At 37.5% G+C, this 18859-nt stretch overlaps 1 protein-coding gene across 1 annotated transcript in view; it reads left to right on the top strand.

The window, feature by feature from the left end:
* Positions 1–5609, top strand: part of LOC145982237 (trypsin beta-like) — a 29191-nt gene extending 23582 nt beyond the window's left edge. The window contains exons 6-7 of the mRNA XM_083115809.1: positions 2386–2440; positions 5459–5609. Coding sequence (XP_082971935.1) covers positions 2386–2440; positions 5459–5580 — 177 coding nt within the window. The 3' untranslated portion in view covers positions 5581–5609. The remainder of the gene's footprint in view (positions 1–2385; positions 2441–5458) is intronic.
* The last annotated feature ends 13250 nt before the right edge of the window (positions 5610–18859 follow it).

The following is an 18859-nucleotide window of genomic DNA, read 5'->3' as shown; positions in this document are numbered from 1 at the left end:
GGCTATGCTTGTGAAAAATTACATAAGATGTTGTATTTTGAAAATCAAAAGAACTTCAATATTGTCGTTACCGTGACTCGAACCCTCAACCTGCATGTTACCATACCGTCACGCTATCTTGCATGTCTGCACTCTTCTCGATCCAATTGTAGCACAGCTCTCAGTCGATCTGTTTGTAGATGCCTGAAGCTCAGTATACTTTATACCATGGATTGTTTTGGCTGTGGTGCGGAAAAAAGGTACTCTTATTCAAACAATCAATTCTCAGATACGATTAAGGTAATAAATAATCCTACGAAGTACATAACTTTCTTTCGTTAACTGTGAGTTCTAAGCAGTAGCAATATCAAACATCAGAAAGACATCCCAATGGAACTGTCTATGTATAATGTTAGAGGCACATATTTTTGGTAAATAAAAATGCAAAATATCAGTACAAAACCAGAGTCAATTTCGGGTTCAAAAGCAGTAAATAAAATGAAATCTCGCTGTTATAGCGGTGAAAAAGCGCCATATAAAATTACATTTTGGTTTTAAAAAATGTGAATATAATCCCAAATTTGATTTAAAAACTGCACTATTACACAAAACAAACATATCCCTTCTAATAGCACATTAAATCATTACCAGAATATCAAGTTTATTTATGTACAATAGGGCCCATTTCTGCTTCTCAAATATTTACAGCAGAATTAATCAATTTTCCGTGAATTGCGTAACTAACAGGATACTTCATACTTCAGAAAGTGTCGCGTCGGTATATAAACGGTAAATTTCGTGTTTAAGAGTCAATTTCGCATTTTGCAGTTCATTTCGCATCATTTCGTGACAAAACAGGGTAAGAAAATGCACCTCACACCTTTCAGAAACATGAAAAATTAACGAAATATGCGTGCCTCTAAAATATTGTATGTACGGAAGGACCCGTTCCGCAGTACATTTCCCAATGTCGAAATTCTCTTTAAAATGTATTTGGTCTTAATGGTAACAAACTGCAGCGGACAAAGATCTTTCTCAAAAATGAAATTAGTGAAAAACAGGCTTCGTACTGCCATGAGACGGGATCGCTTATCCAATCTTTCTTTATTAAGCATTGAACATGAACTTCTTCGTGAATTGAACTTCCATGATATAGTAGATGAATTTTCGGCGAAGAAGGCAAGAAAACTGTGTCTACTATAAGTGTTATGCCTTGGGAATGTTCTTGAAGAAGATGTAATTACTACAATTTCCACAATGAACCTGTCGGTAATTGTCCAGCAGATGGACCGTGCATATGTAGTGACATATTTACCTTTAATTGTAAATAATATCATTTATAATAAATTATGTCCGCAAGTACAGTCTACTGCTCAGTTCTCTGTTTCCGTCTGAACCCCCTTAGTATTTACCATATATTGTAGTTACGGTGTTCACTCTTCATAATATACTGTAGACATTTAGACGCAGAATTTTACTGCTGCTATAGCGCTACAAATTTCGCCCTGTAACTTTATTTCACTGCGCTATTCTCCCTGCAAACCTATCTGCAATATGTTCAATTGTGAATGACTACTGATTCTAAAATCAGGTCTACCATTTCAACTGCTGAAAATTGGTGGTTAACATATTGAGCTAATAAAGCTTCTAGTAAAATATAATAACAAAAATAAGGGGCCTCCACAAAACATTTTGCCCAGGGGCCTCCACAAGCCTTGATACGGCCCTGATCCCACTCCACGAACTCTCACTCAGAGTGCCTAGACATAAAAACACGGAGCAAGGAAACTTTCCACACTACAACTCCCAGGCTCTCACTCGTACAACGTTCATTATTCCATAGGCTACCGAATCAGCTCAATATCATCTCCAACCAAATAGATATATTCACTTCATATTAATTTTTTATCACCAACATAGAAAAAATTGTACATTGCTTTTGTGAAACTGATCTCTTTACCTTGGTACTGTTTCGGCTTGTTAATTTTTGTTTATTTTATGTTATCCTTTTTCTGTGTTTTTAATCTTAGTCTATCGTTTTACTGTTGTTTCTTTCTGGTTTAAAATGGCTTCTGCTGTTCTGGAAAGTTCAATAAATAAATAAATATCATCACTCATTCCACCTTCGCAAATTAACCAAAAGTGGCACAATAAGCGAACTAAAATAAAGCAAATCAATCAGTCCAAACCGGCCTGTTTATAGATGTTATTTGTTAGTGTCGCTCTATCAATTAAATGCTAAATAACACGAATCAAATCAAAACCAAGTCGTATGTGCAGCAGATTTTCTTATTAATGAAGTTTACAATTTCGATAGAAGTTTGTAAATAACAACAACAACTGAGTTCCAGTTGCTAACTGAAAGACGTAACCAGGCTAAAGATACAAACAGTTCTCTTCTTGCAGGGTGACAGCGGTGGACCCATCTTCTACATCTCAAGCAGAAAGGCTTACCAAGTGGGTGAGTGTTCTGAGAATTCTATCTGTGCTACTGGTGTGTCAAATGACAAGAATGAAAGAAGTTACGTAGAGAACGCATGAAAGAGGGCGGTTGGTTAGACAAATGTGATAGACACATTAGATTAAATTTGAAAGAAAACACGGTTGCATTCAGGGGTGCCCATTACCCCAAAGCCCATGACGCACTCTCCCCCCCAAAAGGTAGAATTATGCCGAATTAATTACTCAAATTATTTTTGTCACAAAATTTGCGGAAAAATATAATACCAGAGGTGCTACCAAAATTTTTTGTCTGGGGGGGGGGGGCCAGTACCAGGATAAACGTACCAATAATAATAATAATAACATTAATAATGGCTTAATTATTATTATTATTACTACTACTACCAGTAGTAGCAGTAGTAGTAGTAGTAATAATAATAATAATAATAATAATAATAAAGCAATTATAAACATTTCAAATAGTTTGTTCCAAACAAATGCTTTAGCACAGATTTCTATCCCCTTTTTGCATAATTTACGAGGATGATAACGTCTGGTACTAGTATCAAAGACGTTATTATCCTCATAAATTACGCAAAAAGGGGGGTAGAAGTCTGTGCTAAAGCATTTGTTTGGAACAAACTATTTGAAATATTTTTTCAACACCATCAATTTCACATTAGCTAATAATGGAAATCAAGCACAAACTGTATTTTTGAATGGCAGAAAATGAAAGATAAATGCATTCCGAAGATACATGTGTAACTTTCATGTACAACATATGTTTTACACATATGCAATATGGAGCGACATAAAATAGAAAATACATATGAAACAAGCTAACACTAAATTGTGTACGTTCAAAGCTTACTCAATACAAATATACAACACATTATTTAAATACATTACATTACAAAAAAGAAGCAGAATGCGAGCGAAGCGAGCAGGAAAATTTTTAGATTTAATTTTTGCAATTGAAAACAACATTGATTTAATACGGCGCAAATAATCTCACTGGACGCGATGGCATTCTCTCTTTTACAACTTTTTTTTAGATCATTTGGCGCCCATGGCCGACTCCCGCTACCCTTAGCTACAGCTCTGAACTTGTCGAAAACGAGAAAAGCAGATAATGCGAGCGAAGCAAGCAAGAAAATTTTACAAAATGTATTTTTATTTGCATAAAATTTGAAATAGAAGGGGGTAATTGCTCCTCTGTGCCCCCCTGCATTTGCCCTAGGCCGTCAATGTTTGCCCCCTATTTGCCCCTGCGCAAATAATATCACAGGGCGCCAAGGCAGGTGACATGGGCCGTCGATGTTGCCCCCCCTTGCTACTTTAGAATTTGAGTTCCGCCGAAGGTTGGTGGGGAGCAATGACCCCCTGCCCCCTTGTGGTTGCGTCACTGTATAATACAGACATATTTAAGCAATATATGTTTACTTTAGATACTTTAGGCTCACTGCCATTGTTAGTCAACCTTATTCTGTACAGTTTGTCTGCTCGACTAACCTTGTATTAATGCGAATAGCACGTCCCCCCGCCTTCCAAACCGATTCTAAAGACATAAGAGGTGGTGTTTTATTTCAACCCTATCGCCGCGATCACCCACAGGTAGGTAGAAAAACTGTACATAATAATCAAAAGTAAAAATCAATAACAAGTCAACCATTTTTGTGTATAAAGTTTTGTCCCCCCCAAAAATTCCCATGACGCAGGCGCGTCATGAACCCCCTCTCCCTGTGGGCACCCCTGGTTGCATTCATTTGTGACGCACATTGGAGATATTTTAACAGTACAATAGCGTAAAAGTGCGAACTTAGTTTTGATTCCATATATCTAAGTAACCAAAGCAGTCACATTCTCAAAATTTATGCCTCACAAACCTCAAACATTCTTCTTTCAGTATCTCTAGACCTGAGATTAACATTTTGAATATATTTGTTGTGATATATATTTTTTGTAACGAATGGCGAATACGTACAGTGGGATCCATGAGTATTACCGTGCAAATTGTCCATCACCATGTTCGTGCACTTTATTTGACCCAATAAGAGCTTCAGGAATTAAAAGAAAACTCAAAACAAGCTGTTGACAACTTCTGCACCAGCATACATAAAAATGCATCTCTTAAAAACACATAGGATGTAAGAAAAAAATTAATAAAAATAGTCATGGACAATTTGCAGGGTAATACTCATGGATCCCACTGTACGTCTATCCCACCAATTATAACATTAAGCTGTTATAATTATAATTTTCCTTTTTGTATGAGAACAAGAAGCCATTGATAGGCGTCATTATTTATCTAAAGGTTACCAAGAACTTGTTTTAGATGTATCGAATTCACGTACAGTGGGATCTATGAGTATTACAGTGCAAATTGTCCATGACTATTTTCATTAATATTTCTATTACATCCTATGCGTTTTTAAGCAATGGATTATTATGTATGCTGGTGCAGAAGGTGTTAACAGCTTGTTTTGAGTTTTCTTTTAATTTTTGAAGCTCTTATTGGGTCAAATAAAGTGCACGAACATGGTGATGGACAAGTTGCACGGTAATACTCATGGATCCCACTGTACCGATATCCATGAAACAAGATGTCCATACTTTCCCACTTCAGCAGTTTGATATTTCTGAATATTAATATCTAAATTGTATATTTTTATCGCTGACCACTTAATCTGAGTTAATTTTACTCTGATTATTTCGGTGCAGTTATGAATTGCGTTTTGTTTGATCCTTTCGTTCTTTTATTGAAATTACATAAGAATGGCCCATAGAAGATCATAGTTGTCCTGTGTATTTTTGCTTGTGATTTCGCAATTGACCACAGTTTAATTTCGATGTATTTCTTCTTTTGTGATTAAGAAAATTATATGCCTAGTTGCACTTCCACTTACTATAAAGTGATCTTCAGTTAACCGTTAACCAATGCCCTTTCACCGCCTTTACTTGACACACCTGTCATCTATCCACCTTGGTTTCGAATGTTACATTTATACATTAGACTAACTTTGCATTATTTCCACAGGAGTTGTCTCGTGGGGCCTGGGTTGCGCAAGGCCCAACTCTCCAGGCGTTTACGTGGATCTTTCGTTTTACATGGATTGGATTTACGAAAGAACTAAGGATGCTGAATTCTGTGCTTTCTAAATCATGTAGTTCTCTTGCAAATAAAACCCCGATTTAAATCATTGTGCGTGAATTATTTTGTACCGGTTTCCCGTTTTTTTGTATCCTCCAAATGTTGCTATAAATCTAGGGCAAGGCAGTCAAACGGGAAGATTTAAAAGAAGTCACAAAAAGTAGAGATCAAATATTAGTTAATTCTTGAACATGAATGTAGTTTACATGAGTTGAAATTACTAGTTTACCTGAAAAATGTTCATTTGTTTTAATATGGTGTCAGTAAGATGGTGTCCTTGGTGTTACACACATTGTCGGAGTCTCAGAGTAAATCCGCCCATCGTAGGATCTCCAACGGAATGTTGTGGATTTCTTGCCGAATTCGCTCCTTCGAATTATCCCTGGTTCTTGGAGGGTTCTCCTTGAATACTTTAGATTTGAGGTAATCCGAAAGGAAAATCTCAGGAGCCGGTCCCATCGGGTGAACGGGCAGGCCACGGAATATCGCCGAATGTGCTGATGAGACGACCATGAAATGCGAGTCTAAACACATCCATAGACACTCTGGCAGTAGGGCTAGTTGCACCATCTTGCTGGAAGAGTGCTTCTTCATCTGGGTCATAGTCATCGAGGACAGGCAGGAAAAAGGTTACAATATGTCAGCATAACGTCATGGGCGGATTTACTCTGAGACTCCGACAATGTGTGCAAAACCAAGGACGCCATCTTATTGCCACCATATTAAAAAAATATATTAACATTTTTCACGTCCACTAGCAATTTCAACTCATGTACAGTACATTCATGTTCAAAAATTAACTATAATATTTGCTTTCTCTATTTTTTGTGAATCTTCCCGTTTGATTGCCTCACCCGATATTTTTAAACCCAGAACATTTCGTTCCTCGTTTTGTTTATATTGACTTGATGTTGCAAAACAACCCAGAAGTTGAAGTACATTTGGGTCAAGAAATGAAGACGCAATTTGATACCAGCCAAGTAGTTTAAACTTCCTTGCAAAAGTTCTACTTGCATCGTCGCTTTGTAATCAAGGGGTCCTGGGTTCGATACCGGTGGAGGCACATAGTGGTTCGGATCCCACTTTAAACTGTAGGTCCAGTCCCGATTACCCTCACTATGCATAAAGGGACTTAAGACACCAAATCAATCAATCAATCAAAAAGTTCTACTTGGTTCGTCCGAAGTACGTAACCTGGAAATGTGCATGCACTGGATCAGAGGGGCCGTTTCTTCATTTTTATATTATTATTATTTGTCGTGTAGGCAGGAATGAGCCAAAAAGTATATCATCTAAGAATTTTTTTACGAAAACACATATGGAACAACCCTCGTACATTGATTTATATTGTAATTCCATTACAAACATCTCTGGCTAGTGTCGTGTATGTCCTTGCCACTGAAACTGCAAAATAGAAACTACGGTTCGGGTTTTTGCCTATTTTTATTCTTTTGTAATATAACTTAGGCTTTAATATTTTTAGTTCGTTTCAAACTGTTTCGGGCATAATAACTAATTATTAACGGCCTACTAAAATGCCCTCTTGATTTTCTCTAAAGTTCAAATCACCAACCCTGAGACCTTCTGTAAACAAAACAAAACCACTCATAGAAGTAAAATAATCCACACGAAAATCCAGCGTTGTTACAGGATTCATTACGTAAGGTAAAACAACGGCCAATTTGTAGTATGGGATTCGCTGCCGCAAATGACGTCTCGCTTTAAACCCAATGCTCTTTCTTTTGTACTTATTGCTTCACCTTTATGGTTAACTCTTTGCACCAATAATCATTTCCCATAAATTTGGTTTCTTTCTTGCATTCGAATTGAATATATTTTACTTGCATTTTTTTTTAGACAAAATGATATAACATGGTAATGTGTATTTCTAAGGTTTGATATAGATAGGAGTGTATTTGAAATTTGTTTGTAGATTTTATGTAAATAAAATATATAATGGGAATAAACAGCCATATTCAATGCTGTAAGTCCAATAAATATATTGATGATCAAAACAAGACAAAGAAAGTTCGTAAGTTTATTGCGGTTGGAAACTTTGACAAGCATCCTAATAACGATTTTTGTTCCGCCAAATATAGTGCACTTCGTAAAATAACTTGGTGACATGGCAAGGCAAGATAAGTGTGAACATTTTGTAGGAATATGCATTGTAACTTTTAGTGAGCTTAGAGATTTGTGTACATAATGATATTTTATAACATTGGTTATTTTCTAAATATAATCATGTGAACAGCAAGGAAGTAGTGCCACTTTCAACATGGCGAATTCTATGCGTGCGGGAAGGTCTCCGTGTTCAGTGATACATCGAATCAGCGAGACGGTTTGTTTACAGAATGTCTCAGGGTTGGTGATTTACACTATAGTCCTTTTTTAAAATTGAAATAAAAATAGGTGTTCCTTTGTAAGTGTCATTCACTAATGTAATTAAATCAGTGAGCCCTCGGCCCGGTAAAAAAGGAAAAATAAGTCGATGTCCCGGATCCCAACAATTTTACTCGAAAATAGTTTTCTATTTTTTAATATTTAATATTAATAAATAAATTATGACATAGTCACAGGGAATATTGGTTCGATTATGTCCAGGCTTGTTGAAAAATATAAAATTTGGTTTTAGTTGACAACGACTGGATCTAAAGAATCAGAGTTTCATGTGGCCAATGTCATTAATTTGGTAAGTGCTGATTTCCATTGGTATATTCCATTTCGGACACAGCAAAATCCCACTTATCAGAATAGTTCCACTTCAATATACAGGGTGTCCGGATTAGAGCTATATATATAAAAAAAGAAACGGTCCCAAAATCTGTTTGACCAAGAATTTATTGGGAATGAAGATGCATCCTGATGCACAATACCTTGCCATTACACATCACAAAATGAGAGACACTGGCTCCGTCACTGTCACTAAAGCCTGGTTTGCATTGGTCGAGTAGACGGGAGAGTAGCTGGAGCGAGTAAGGAAAAGCGAGCTACTCTCCTCGTGTAAACAACTGGGGAGAGCACTGGAGCCAGTACTCGCTCCAGTAGTCAGGACAGTCGAGTGGCTGTCCACGGAGGACAGCGACTCGACCGAGTTGCTTCCTCTCCCATCGAATTTTTCACTCATGCGTAAACTTTACAGACCACTCGGTCAGTGTAAACGCTTTCTGAGGACAGTATAGAGTCTGTGTTGTGTGAGAGCAGTGGCGTACGCAAGGGAGGGGTTACGGGGTTTAACCCCCCCCCCTTGAGCTTGTGAAATATTATGAAAAATGCTGTGGAAAAAAATGAAATGGCCAATTTTTCACAGTCAAAGATCTGGGACAATAATATTACTATTACTACTTATACTACTAATAATAATAATTTGAATTATTATTTCCATGCAGCATGGAGAAAAGCACAGCATTCCAAACACAGGCGTCTTTCAGAGTGATGCCTTGAAAATAATCACGAGTTTATGAGGTTAGGTTAGGGTAACTGATTTAAAAGAGAAAAAAGTTGTTTTGTATCTCAGTTGCAACAATGTTCAATACACTGCCGCACGCAGGATTTTTTTTTTCGGGAGCTGGAATAGTAAATGTGGATAGCACATGGCTTCGTTTTGGAGGGCAGGATGCATAATAAAATATTTCGTATTTTTGGAGCTTTTCAGTCTATTAAAATTGTATTCAAAGACAAAAATGGTCATCGGGATTCACTTTAAAAGAGGTTTCGCATTTACACATTTTGATTTTTTAAAGTTCTTAACGGATTTTTATTTGAAAATGCTGATTTTTCTCAAAATTTCGGTAGGGGCTGGAACACCATCGGCCACCCCTCTACGTACGCCAGTGTTCAACAAACATGTATTTTCTTTGTGTGTGAACAATGAGAATTAACTAAATAAAGTTATTGGTACGTTGTAAGAGGCTAATGTATAGACAAAGGCAAGGCTGACAAGAATACAGTCACCAATTCGCCTTCCCATTGTATTGTTTACCGCAGACGTTTTAATGTCTCTCTTTAAAATGTCTCACCTTGTTGACTAGACAATTATTTAAACGACAATAAGCTTAACTATTGTAAAATGTTTTATTGGTAAGAACAGGGAGACCATCCAGATGTGAATCATAGGGGACATTTATGCGGGGAAAAAGCCGGAAAAATTCCAACCAATTCCGGGAATCGAATCCGGATCTCCCGCGTGATTGTCACTTGTCAGACGCTCTACCGACCAGATTACTGCAGCTCCTTGGATGAGTTCCATACTTTGATTATTTCAATTTATTTTAATATATTTCTTGTATTTATGGATCTTCTTCACCCTTGAAATGTCTCACCTCGTTGACCAGACAATTATTTCGTAACAAAGAAACAAAAAAATGCTCCCAAAATTTGATAAAAATCGAATGACTAGAAAGTAATTTCGTTCTAATGTTTTCATAAATACTATATTTATGTAGATCTCTACTACTTAATAGTAGTAGTAGTGGTATTAGTAGTATTATTAGTATTAATTTAGCTAATTAATTAATTATAAGTATTATTAATTAATTGTGATTATTATTTAATTAAAGTATATTAAAACAATGGTAATGTGAATTTGGAAAAAAGTTTTAGAAATAACACCCCCCTTGATGAAATCCTGCGTACGCCACTGTGTGAGAGTATAGAGTCTGTGTCCAATGCCCATAGAATTTGTGTCGATTATAATAATAATCGTTCATTTTAAGTGTTGAGCACAGTATGAAACCTAATACAGCACTAAGTCAAATACAAAAGTACAAAGTTACACGAATAAAATACATAAGCTGTAGAATAACATAACATAAGTTAGCATATTTACACTTCAAGTTACAGTTTTCAACGAGATCTATTATATCTCTGATACTAATAATTGTTTATTGTTATATAATAATGTGCAATTAACTGTGTATTGTTCTAATAATAATAATAATCATATTGATTTAAGTGATGATAACGATTAAACAACCAGGTCAAAATTTGTTATACAAAATTGAAAAATTGAATACATAATTATAAAATAAAACAGTGGATCCTACAATCTAATACATCATCATAAATTCAAATTGTAGGTTTCAACAACATCAGCTACTAAACCTCTGGCCTTGTTTAGGCATGTGAGAATTGAGATATACCTATGGGAATATCTGGGAATTTTATAAGCTATACTCGCGTACTTTCGACGTGGCCTTTGGCCACGTCTTGTACGCTCTCATACGTGACCTTCGGCCACGTTGTGGGCGCAATCATGTTATAGGTGGGGTTCCTCAATGACCTTAATGACTTTGAAAATGTCTGCATGTTGTATTGGATGATGGGGAACATGTGTACAAGTTCACTAATTTGTAAAGTTTAGAAAGTAACTTTACGTGTGTATGGGCTCTAATAAGGTACAAATATTCAAAATATTATTGTATATTTTCTTAATAATGAACTGAGTAAGTAATAACCGTTTCAAGATAAGTAGTTGGATGTTTTGAATTGAAAATTCAATATTTACATATTTTGTTATTTTCACATTTTGGAACGTAATTGGATAATAACTGTTTTCTGTCATTCCCCTCAAAATCCTACCTTGCCTCTGTAATAAATGCTGATGCTCGTATTTTGAAATTCGAAAAGTCTAGCATAATTCCCTTACAGTAGCTTCCGGGGTGAAAATAAACTTTCTTTAAGTTCCCTAGCAATGTCCGTTTCCATGGACAACAACAGGCACGGCAAGCTCTAAGGAACTGCATGTCATTATACCCCTAAACATTTAGTTAAAACAAGCACGATGTAGATATTTACGCATTGAGTATAACGTAATTGTATCTGGGCTGAAACTCCTTATTATGTAGATGTCACCCTTGTTTCAGGCACCTTTTCAAAGCCAGGAGTTCATTCATCTGTGTGCTATTGATCTGTGAGAAATATAATGTATCTCGACAATTAAGAATTGAAGGAAACAATGTGTGCAAAAGAAATGCCCGCGGCAACGGTTGCTAAGGACGTGAGAAAAGGGCATTTTCACCCTTAAGGAAGGGCCGATTGAGCGATTTTTGAATTTTCTTGGACTTTTGGGACGATTTCATGGGGGGTCGTAATCGGGCGTTTTTCGCCTCCGGGGCTTCCTTCATGGAGAACATTTATGTCAGTGAGTGAGTGGTGGGATTGGGGCTTTATATATATTGGACTCGCGTACTTTCGACGTGGCCTTTGGCCACGTCTTGTACGCTCGCATGCATTACATTCGGCCACGTTGTTGGCGCAATCATGTTATAGTGGGGTTCTTCATGACTTTGAAAATGTCTGCATGTTGTATTGGATGATGGGAAACATATGTATAAGTTTGAAAAGTTTAGAAAGTAACTTTGTGCGTATGGGCTCTAATAAGGTACAAATATTCGAACTATTTTTGTCTATTTTCTTCATAATGAACTGAGTAAATAATAACCGTTTCAAGATAAGTAGTTGGATGTTTTGCATCAACGAAATGAATAGCGACTAAATTGAAAATGCAATATTTACGTATTTTGTTATTTTCACATTTTTGAACGTAATTGGATAATAACTGTTTTCCGTCAAATCCCTACCTTGCCTCTGTAATAAATTCTGATGCTTGTATTTTGAAATTTGAAATGTCTAGCATAATTCCCTTACAGTAGTTTCCGGGGTGAAAATAAACTTTCTTTAAGTTCCCTAGCAACGTCCGTTTCCATGGACAACAACAGGCACGGCAAGCTCTAAGGAATTGCATGTCATTATACTCCCTAAACATTTAGTTAAAACAAGCACGATGTAGATATTTACGCATTGAGTATAACAATATATACGTAATTGTATCTGGGCTGAAACTCCTTATTATGTAGATGTCACCCTTGTTTCAGGCACCTTTCCAAACCAAGAGTTCATTCATCTGTGTGCTATTGATCTGTGAGAAATATAATGTATCTCGACAATTAAGAATTGAAGGAAACAATGTGTGCTGCAAAAAATGTCCGTGGCAACTGTTGCTAAGGACGTGAGAAAAGGGCATTTTCACCCTTAAGGAAGGGCCGATTGAGAGATTTTTGAATTTTCTCGGCCTTTTGGGACGATTTCATGGGGGGTCGTAATCGGGCGTTTTTCGCCTCCGGGGCTTCCTTCATGGAGAACATTTATGTCAGTGAGTCAGTGAGTGGGATTGGGGCTTTATATATATTGGATTATTCAAAAAGTATTCACTGTCAACTTGGAAAGTTGTAATTATAGGAACAATCAAAATAAACTACGGGCGTATGATACTTTAAGTGTAGGAGACGAGACTTGGTGTATTTGGCGTAGGAGAAGTAAAATTAAAAATAAGTAATTTACGTTCTACACAACCAAGAACGATCCTAAAATAGAAAAATCAAGGAAACTGGTTGGTTTTGTTTCCAGACATGTCCCCGTGCATTGTTGTATTCATTTCTCGTGAAAAAGAGTGTGTAAACCGTTTCAGAACTTTTTTTTTAAATCGCCAACGACGTCGATGGTTCATTCTGTCAAAAGAGCACCACACAGCTGAAGCTACTATCCCACTTTGCTGGAGTCGACTAGAAAGTGTGTATCGTCATAGAAGGGTCGAGTGAAGCAGACAGGCCAGTAACTCGTTCCAGTAACTCTCCCGCTCACTCGACCAATATAAACCAGCCATAACAACGTCAATACACTTGCACTACGGTCACGGACTTGAATTCGACAAATGACAACCTCTTCTGTTGTGGAGTTCACTCCGCCATATTTGTTTACCGTGTCCATGCGCATGCGCGCGACACAGTTTCGTGTTTTTCGTAAATGGCAACAGATGGCAGTACCGTATATACACAGGTTTTGACCGTGGCAGGTATTCGTAAACTGCAGTGCACGTCTCTCTTATTATAGCTATAAGTTGAACACGCTGTAAATGTTAATGATGATTGCTGCATAAACTAAATTTACCATGGTGCCCGTCCGTCAACCTCCAAATTTGGAGGCGGGAAGCAAAGTGTCAAAACATTTTCTGTTACTGCAGTGGAAACTCAAAGGAAACATCTCTCCAGGTGGTTGTCAGCTGGGGCTGCAAGCCGCTTCATCATTTCGGCCCCAATCCGAAAATGACCCCACGGCTGCGTGGATGACTGTACCCTCTCAGCGGCTTCGAATTCTCACTAGCGCTGCCGATAAAGAATGACCTCTTATCGCTGGTGAACCCCGAACGAAAGGGCATCTTTACAGGTGGTTGTCAGTTCGGGCTCAACTTGAGGACAATCTCTATTGGCTCGTGGTGGTATGTGATAAGATTATTGGGAGGTATTCTGGCTTAAATCTCCTTAGTTAAATTTCACATATGTATTTAGTATAGAGGTAAAAATATTCCGCTACCCCTGGTGGGTTGATGGTTGTAATGTTGTTTGGTGGTTGGCAGTGTATAGATTTGTTTTGGTTTAGATTACAGGGTTATGATTTTTAATAATGTTGTCCGGCCAAAGGCGTGCCAGCTGCCGCGGTTAGACGAGGGGGCATAAATGGAAGGTTGATTGGCTTAATTGTACTAATAATTAATTTTTAGTTGTTTATATTTTATTTGTGAAGTGAAATTTTTAAAATATATCAAAAGCAGGCTTGTGTGGCCTATCGTGCCGCTACGGTGTGAAACGTTGCTGTTGATTGGCTCGTGTCCCTTCGGTTTGAAATATTTTTAAGTCTTGAAGATCCAAGTCATAAGGATGGGAAATTATGGCTTTTCGTTTTTTAGCCGGGTTCGAATCCCTGTTAAGAAATGAATGTTTGTATTTATATGTCCTGAAAAGTATAGAATTGAGTTTAATTAATATGAGGAACTTGTGTGAGGGAAACTGCACTTAGGAGTTTTCCATTTAATAAAAAAGAAAATCGATAAGGCGCCTGACTGCCGCGCTGGAGACCCGGATTCGATGCTGATCTAAGGTCGGATTTTCTTTCGGCCTTGTCTCTGCATGCAGTGGCTCTGTGGTTCACAGAGTCTAATAAAAATAGTACCTGGGGGTAAAGGCGGCCGGAGCGTGTTGCTGATCACATCACAAAAACAGCCAAGAACTACACTGTGTGGGGTTCTCCCGCCCCCACGTCCTTCCAATTCTAACCTACACTCGTTTGCACTGTTCCATGAAAACAAAATTATATACAGGTCCCAAGCACACTACAGATTAGCGTATTGTTTTGCAAAAACACGGGTCCAGCAGGCACGTATCTAGAAATATGTTTCGGGGGTGGGGGTGGGGGGTGGGATGGGTCCGAACCAAGTGTATGAAAATTATAATAATAATAATGTTTAAACAAAAATAATTATTATATTATATTTATGAAAAGAGTATTAATTAAAATATTCAAATTAATTAATATATTTTTATTATATAAATAGATAAAAGGACGGTATAAGAATAGTGATATATCGACACGTATTCATTATCTACCTTACGTGTAGTTAAGGTCGGCAAACTTGGTAAAAAAAATGACCTGGCAAAGAAATTAATGTCAAAGGAAAGAATTGAATATTTATTGAATATAGAATAAGATGTTAGAGTTAGTGGATGAAAAGTAAAGTTCCTGGTGATATGTTATGAATGTTATGTTAAAAGTAGTAATAAATCTTGCATAACTCTGTTTTGGTGCTGTCATTCAGTCCACAAAGTCCTGCTACCATTACAATGAAACATACTGTAGCTCCTAAACTATATGAGATAAAGACATGTGGTTTTTTGCAACGTGTTCTACAGCTCTCAAAGTTTTAATAAGTAGTGGTATTTTTTTGTTATTATTATTATTATTTTTTTGATTTTGCAGATTATGTTGTGAGGGACCTTTTGGATAGACATTTCCTGGCAACCGCGCTCCCCTGATATCACCCCCTTGGATTTTTTTTCCTTTGGGGGTATGTCAAGGATCGTGTCTACGAAACCCCTGTTCCAGATATTGTCATACTTCGTACACGGATTGCAGAAGTTCTCGAACAGGTTGATGCTGCTATGCTGCAGCATGTATGGATGGAGATCGAATACCGTCTCGACGTCCTGAGGGCAACTAACGGGGCGCATGTGGAAGTGTTGTAATTGTAAATAAAACTTTGAGAGCTGTAGTACACGTTGCAAAAAACTGCATGTATTTATCTCATATAGTTTAGGAGTTAAGTTTCATCGTAACTGTAGCAGGACTTTGTGGACATCCTGTATATTATAATATAATCCTTGCCTTCCGGTAAGTTTGGCGGAAATAAATAACTCTCGATTAAAGAACAAGTGTATTTTTAAATTTTAGTGATTGTATTATTTCATTATTTAATTTTTGTAATTAGTAAGTCTTTCGGGGGTCCGGACCCCCCCTGCCCCCCCTAAATACGTCCTTGGGGTCTAGGGCTGGAATGAATGCTTATTATTGTCATAATTCCTTCCATTGCCACGATAAACTGAAGGATAAGACGAGGAGTTTAGTAAATAAACAGAGAGATAAAAACCTAGAGAGGTCTCGCGTTCGATCCCTTTATCAGGCACATTGCATAGTGCTTGAGTTCCAAATTTAAAGCGTAGGGCCAATACCGATCAGCCTATCACGTGGAGACTTTCATCAAACTTAAAAACAACATGATGTCCTTGAGCCTGTTAAACCTGGTGATAAAACCCAGAATATTAGTCTTCAGAAATTTTAGGCACAATAATATATCCAAAAGCGTGGCAGTTGGAATGGGCGATCGCCCCTATCGTCCTCCCCTTGGATGCGCCTTCATGGCATGGCAGGCCCGTACCCATGGGGGGGGGGGGGGCAAAGGCCCCCCTCGAGCCATGAACATTTTTAACTTCAACGTATAAAACCTACAAAAATTACGTTGATGGCTTTTCAAATTTTGCATGAATTCGATTTTGTCCTTCCACAAATGAATAGGTTGTTTCTGGACAGAGGCAGGCTCTAGAAGTCTGCAGTTTGCAATATTGGACTATTTTAGTTCTATAACCATTGATGCAAGGCTATCAGATGTTCCGATTTAGTCGGGACAGTCCATTCCTTTTAATCCATGTCCCCACCATTTCGCCTCGGCTCGGTCACAAATGTTTCACATAATTAGAATAGAGGGGAATTTTCTATACTCTTTCCATTATGGAAGAAAGGCTCCTCAATGACTGCAATACAAACCAACCATATAACGGGTATTTAGCTCTCCACCCGCACCGCAAGATCTGTGATCCCTTTTCGACACCACTGAGCAGAAGGATAGAGAAAACTTTGTTTTCTTTCTCCCACATCAACGTTTTTCTGCATCTGATGTCCATTCTGCCACTCAAAGGCTTAGGGTTAATTAATATTATGTAAATAGGAGAATCCACTTCACAGCAGAATCGTTGCTAGATTTTTGGGGCAAAAAATTGCTTGAAGTACTTTTAACATATATTGTTATTTGTCCAAAACACTCAAGAAATTAAGCACATTATTATTTACGAAACTCTGTCAATCGGAGTTTGTTTTACTGCAACTTTTCTTCTTTTCTACTTGTAATTGTCTTGAACATAAATACACAGTGGTGTGACCGTACAGCAGACAACTTTCACAGTGTGCAGAGGACATCAAGGCCAAAACATTCGATGCTACGAGCCGTTGATAATGGCATTTTCTATCCCACATGTACGCATCCCCATTTAATAGCTTCTTGGTTGCCACTGGCATTTATTTTTACTGTCGAATAAGATTCTCAAAGCAATAATACATCATAGAAACAATATTAAGCCCGCAGACACACTGCCAGGGTGAAGTCACTTGACCGTCCCATTAGATAATTTATTTACAGGGTTCCAACAGACTCCAAAGTCCTGGACAACTGGAGGAATCAGGAAAACAAGGCTAGGACTGAGGTCATTGGAAACAAATGATTTAAAAATAAAAAAAAAGCTTTCAAAACCTGGAAAAGTCAGGGGAATTAAATGATTCTTGCTTGGCAGAATTTGTAATCGGAAACACATTTTGTTTTATCTTCCTTTTTGGGTAATATTGCTTGTAAGAAGGTTCTTTCATTCTATTTTTAATTTATTTAAAAAAAAAATGTTCAACAAACGTGATTCATTTGATTAACTTACAAAGTTGAAGTGTAACTCTTATTTTTTAGCATGTTAAATGATTACACAGTTATGTAAAATACGTGGAAAAGTCATGAACTTTGCTTTTCGTAGGCTATTTGAATTGTTTGCATTATGCACACATGTAGTCTACCTTTATCATACAATTTTTGTTCGCTCTCTGACAGAAACAAATGTCAGAGTCAACTGCAAATATTTGTCACGTGGTTGCATACATGCTGTTTCTTTTCAACATTCCGTAACAAAATGAGTAAATCTCTCTACCCACCCTCTCCTATACACCTCCACATACATACATATATATATATACACACACACATACAGCGTATAATATGAGAGCAAATGTATTTAAAATTTGCCTATGGGTCTGTTCCCCCCCTCAAAAAAATCCTGGGTACGGGCCTGTGGCATGGTGTAATGTACTAATGTACACGCGGAACTACTAGTAGATATAGTTACTCGAAATACATAACTGATTACAGTGGCGGCGATTGGGTTTCAAAACCGGGGAGGGACAAGGGACTAAAACTGAAGGGCAAGACAATATATTTCCCTTTGTAGATAAGATTTAGCATAGTGCCAGTTGCAAAAGTTGCGCAAAGTGGGGGGACTGCCCCCTTCGCTCCCCTTAATCGCCGCTACTGCTGATTACCTTCAAACACTAATGTTTTGGAAAGTGAGAAATTTTCAATTCTTGGGCTGTAATCTGTGTCAGTACTACAATAATTAAATACGCGTATTAAATACTCTGCACGTCAGAGTGAGATGGTTTCTGTGTTCACTGTCGCCTTGTATCACGTGGCCCCGTGATTAATTCCCAGTGGAGGTATACAGTGGGATCCATGAGTATTACCGTGCAAATTGTCCATGACTATTTTCATTAATTGTTCTCTTACTTTCTATGTGTTTTTAAGCGACGAATTTTTACGTATGCTTGTGCAGAAGTTGTCAACATCTTGTTTTGAGGTTTCTTTTAATTCTTGATGCTCTTATTGGGTCAAATAAAGTGCACGAACATGGTGATGGACAATTTGCACGGTAATACTCATGGATCCCACTGTACATAGCACAGTTGTTCAGAACCCACATGAAACTACTTGAAGTCCCGATTAGCCTATCTGACCATAAAAAAAGGTAAAAAGATAAAGTGTTCCCCTGTGCTTAGCACCACGCCATGAAGGCGTATAGGGGGTGTGGGGTA

The sequence above is a fragment of the Lepisma saccharinum genome (assembly GCF_977018435.1).
Source record: "Lepisma saccharinum chromosome 15 unlocalized genomic scaffold, izLepSacc3.1 SUPER_15_unloc_1, whole genome shotgun sequence".
Taxonomy (NCBI): domain Eukaryota; kingdom Metazoa; phylum Arthropoda; class Insecta; order Zygentoma; family Lepismatidae; genus Lepisma; species Lepisma saccharinum.
Note: the sequence above shows the minus strand (reverse complement) of the source record. Positions and strands in the feature narration are given on the sequence as shown.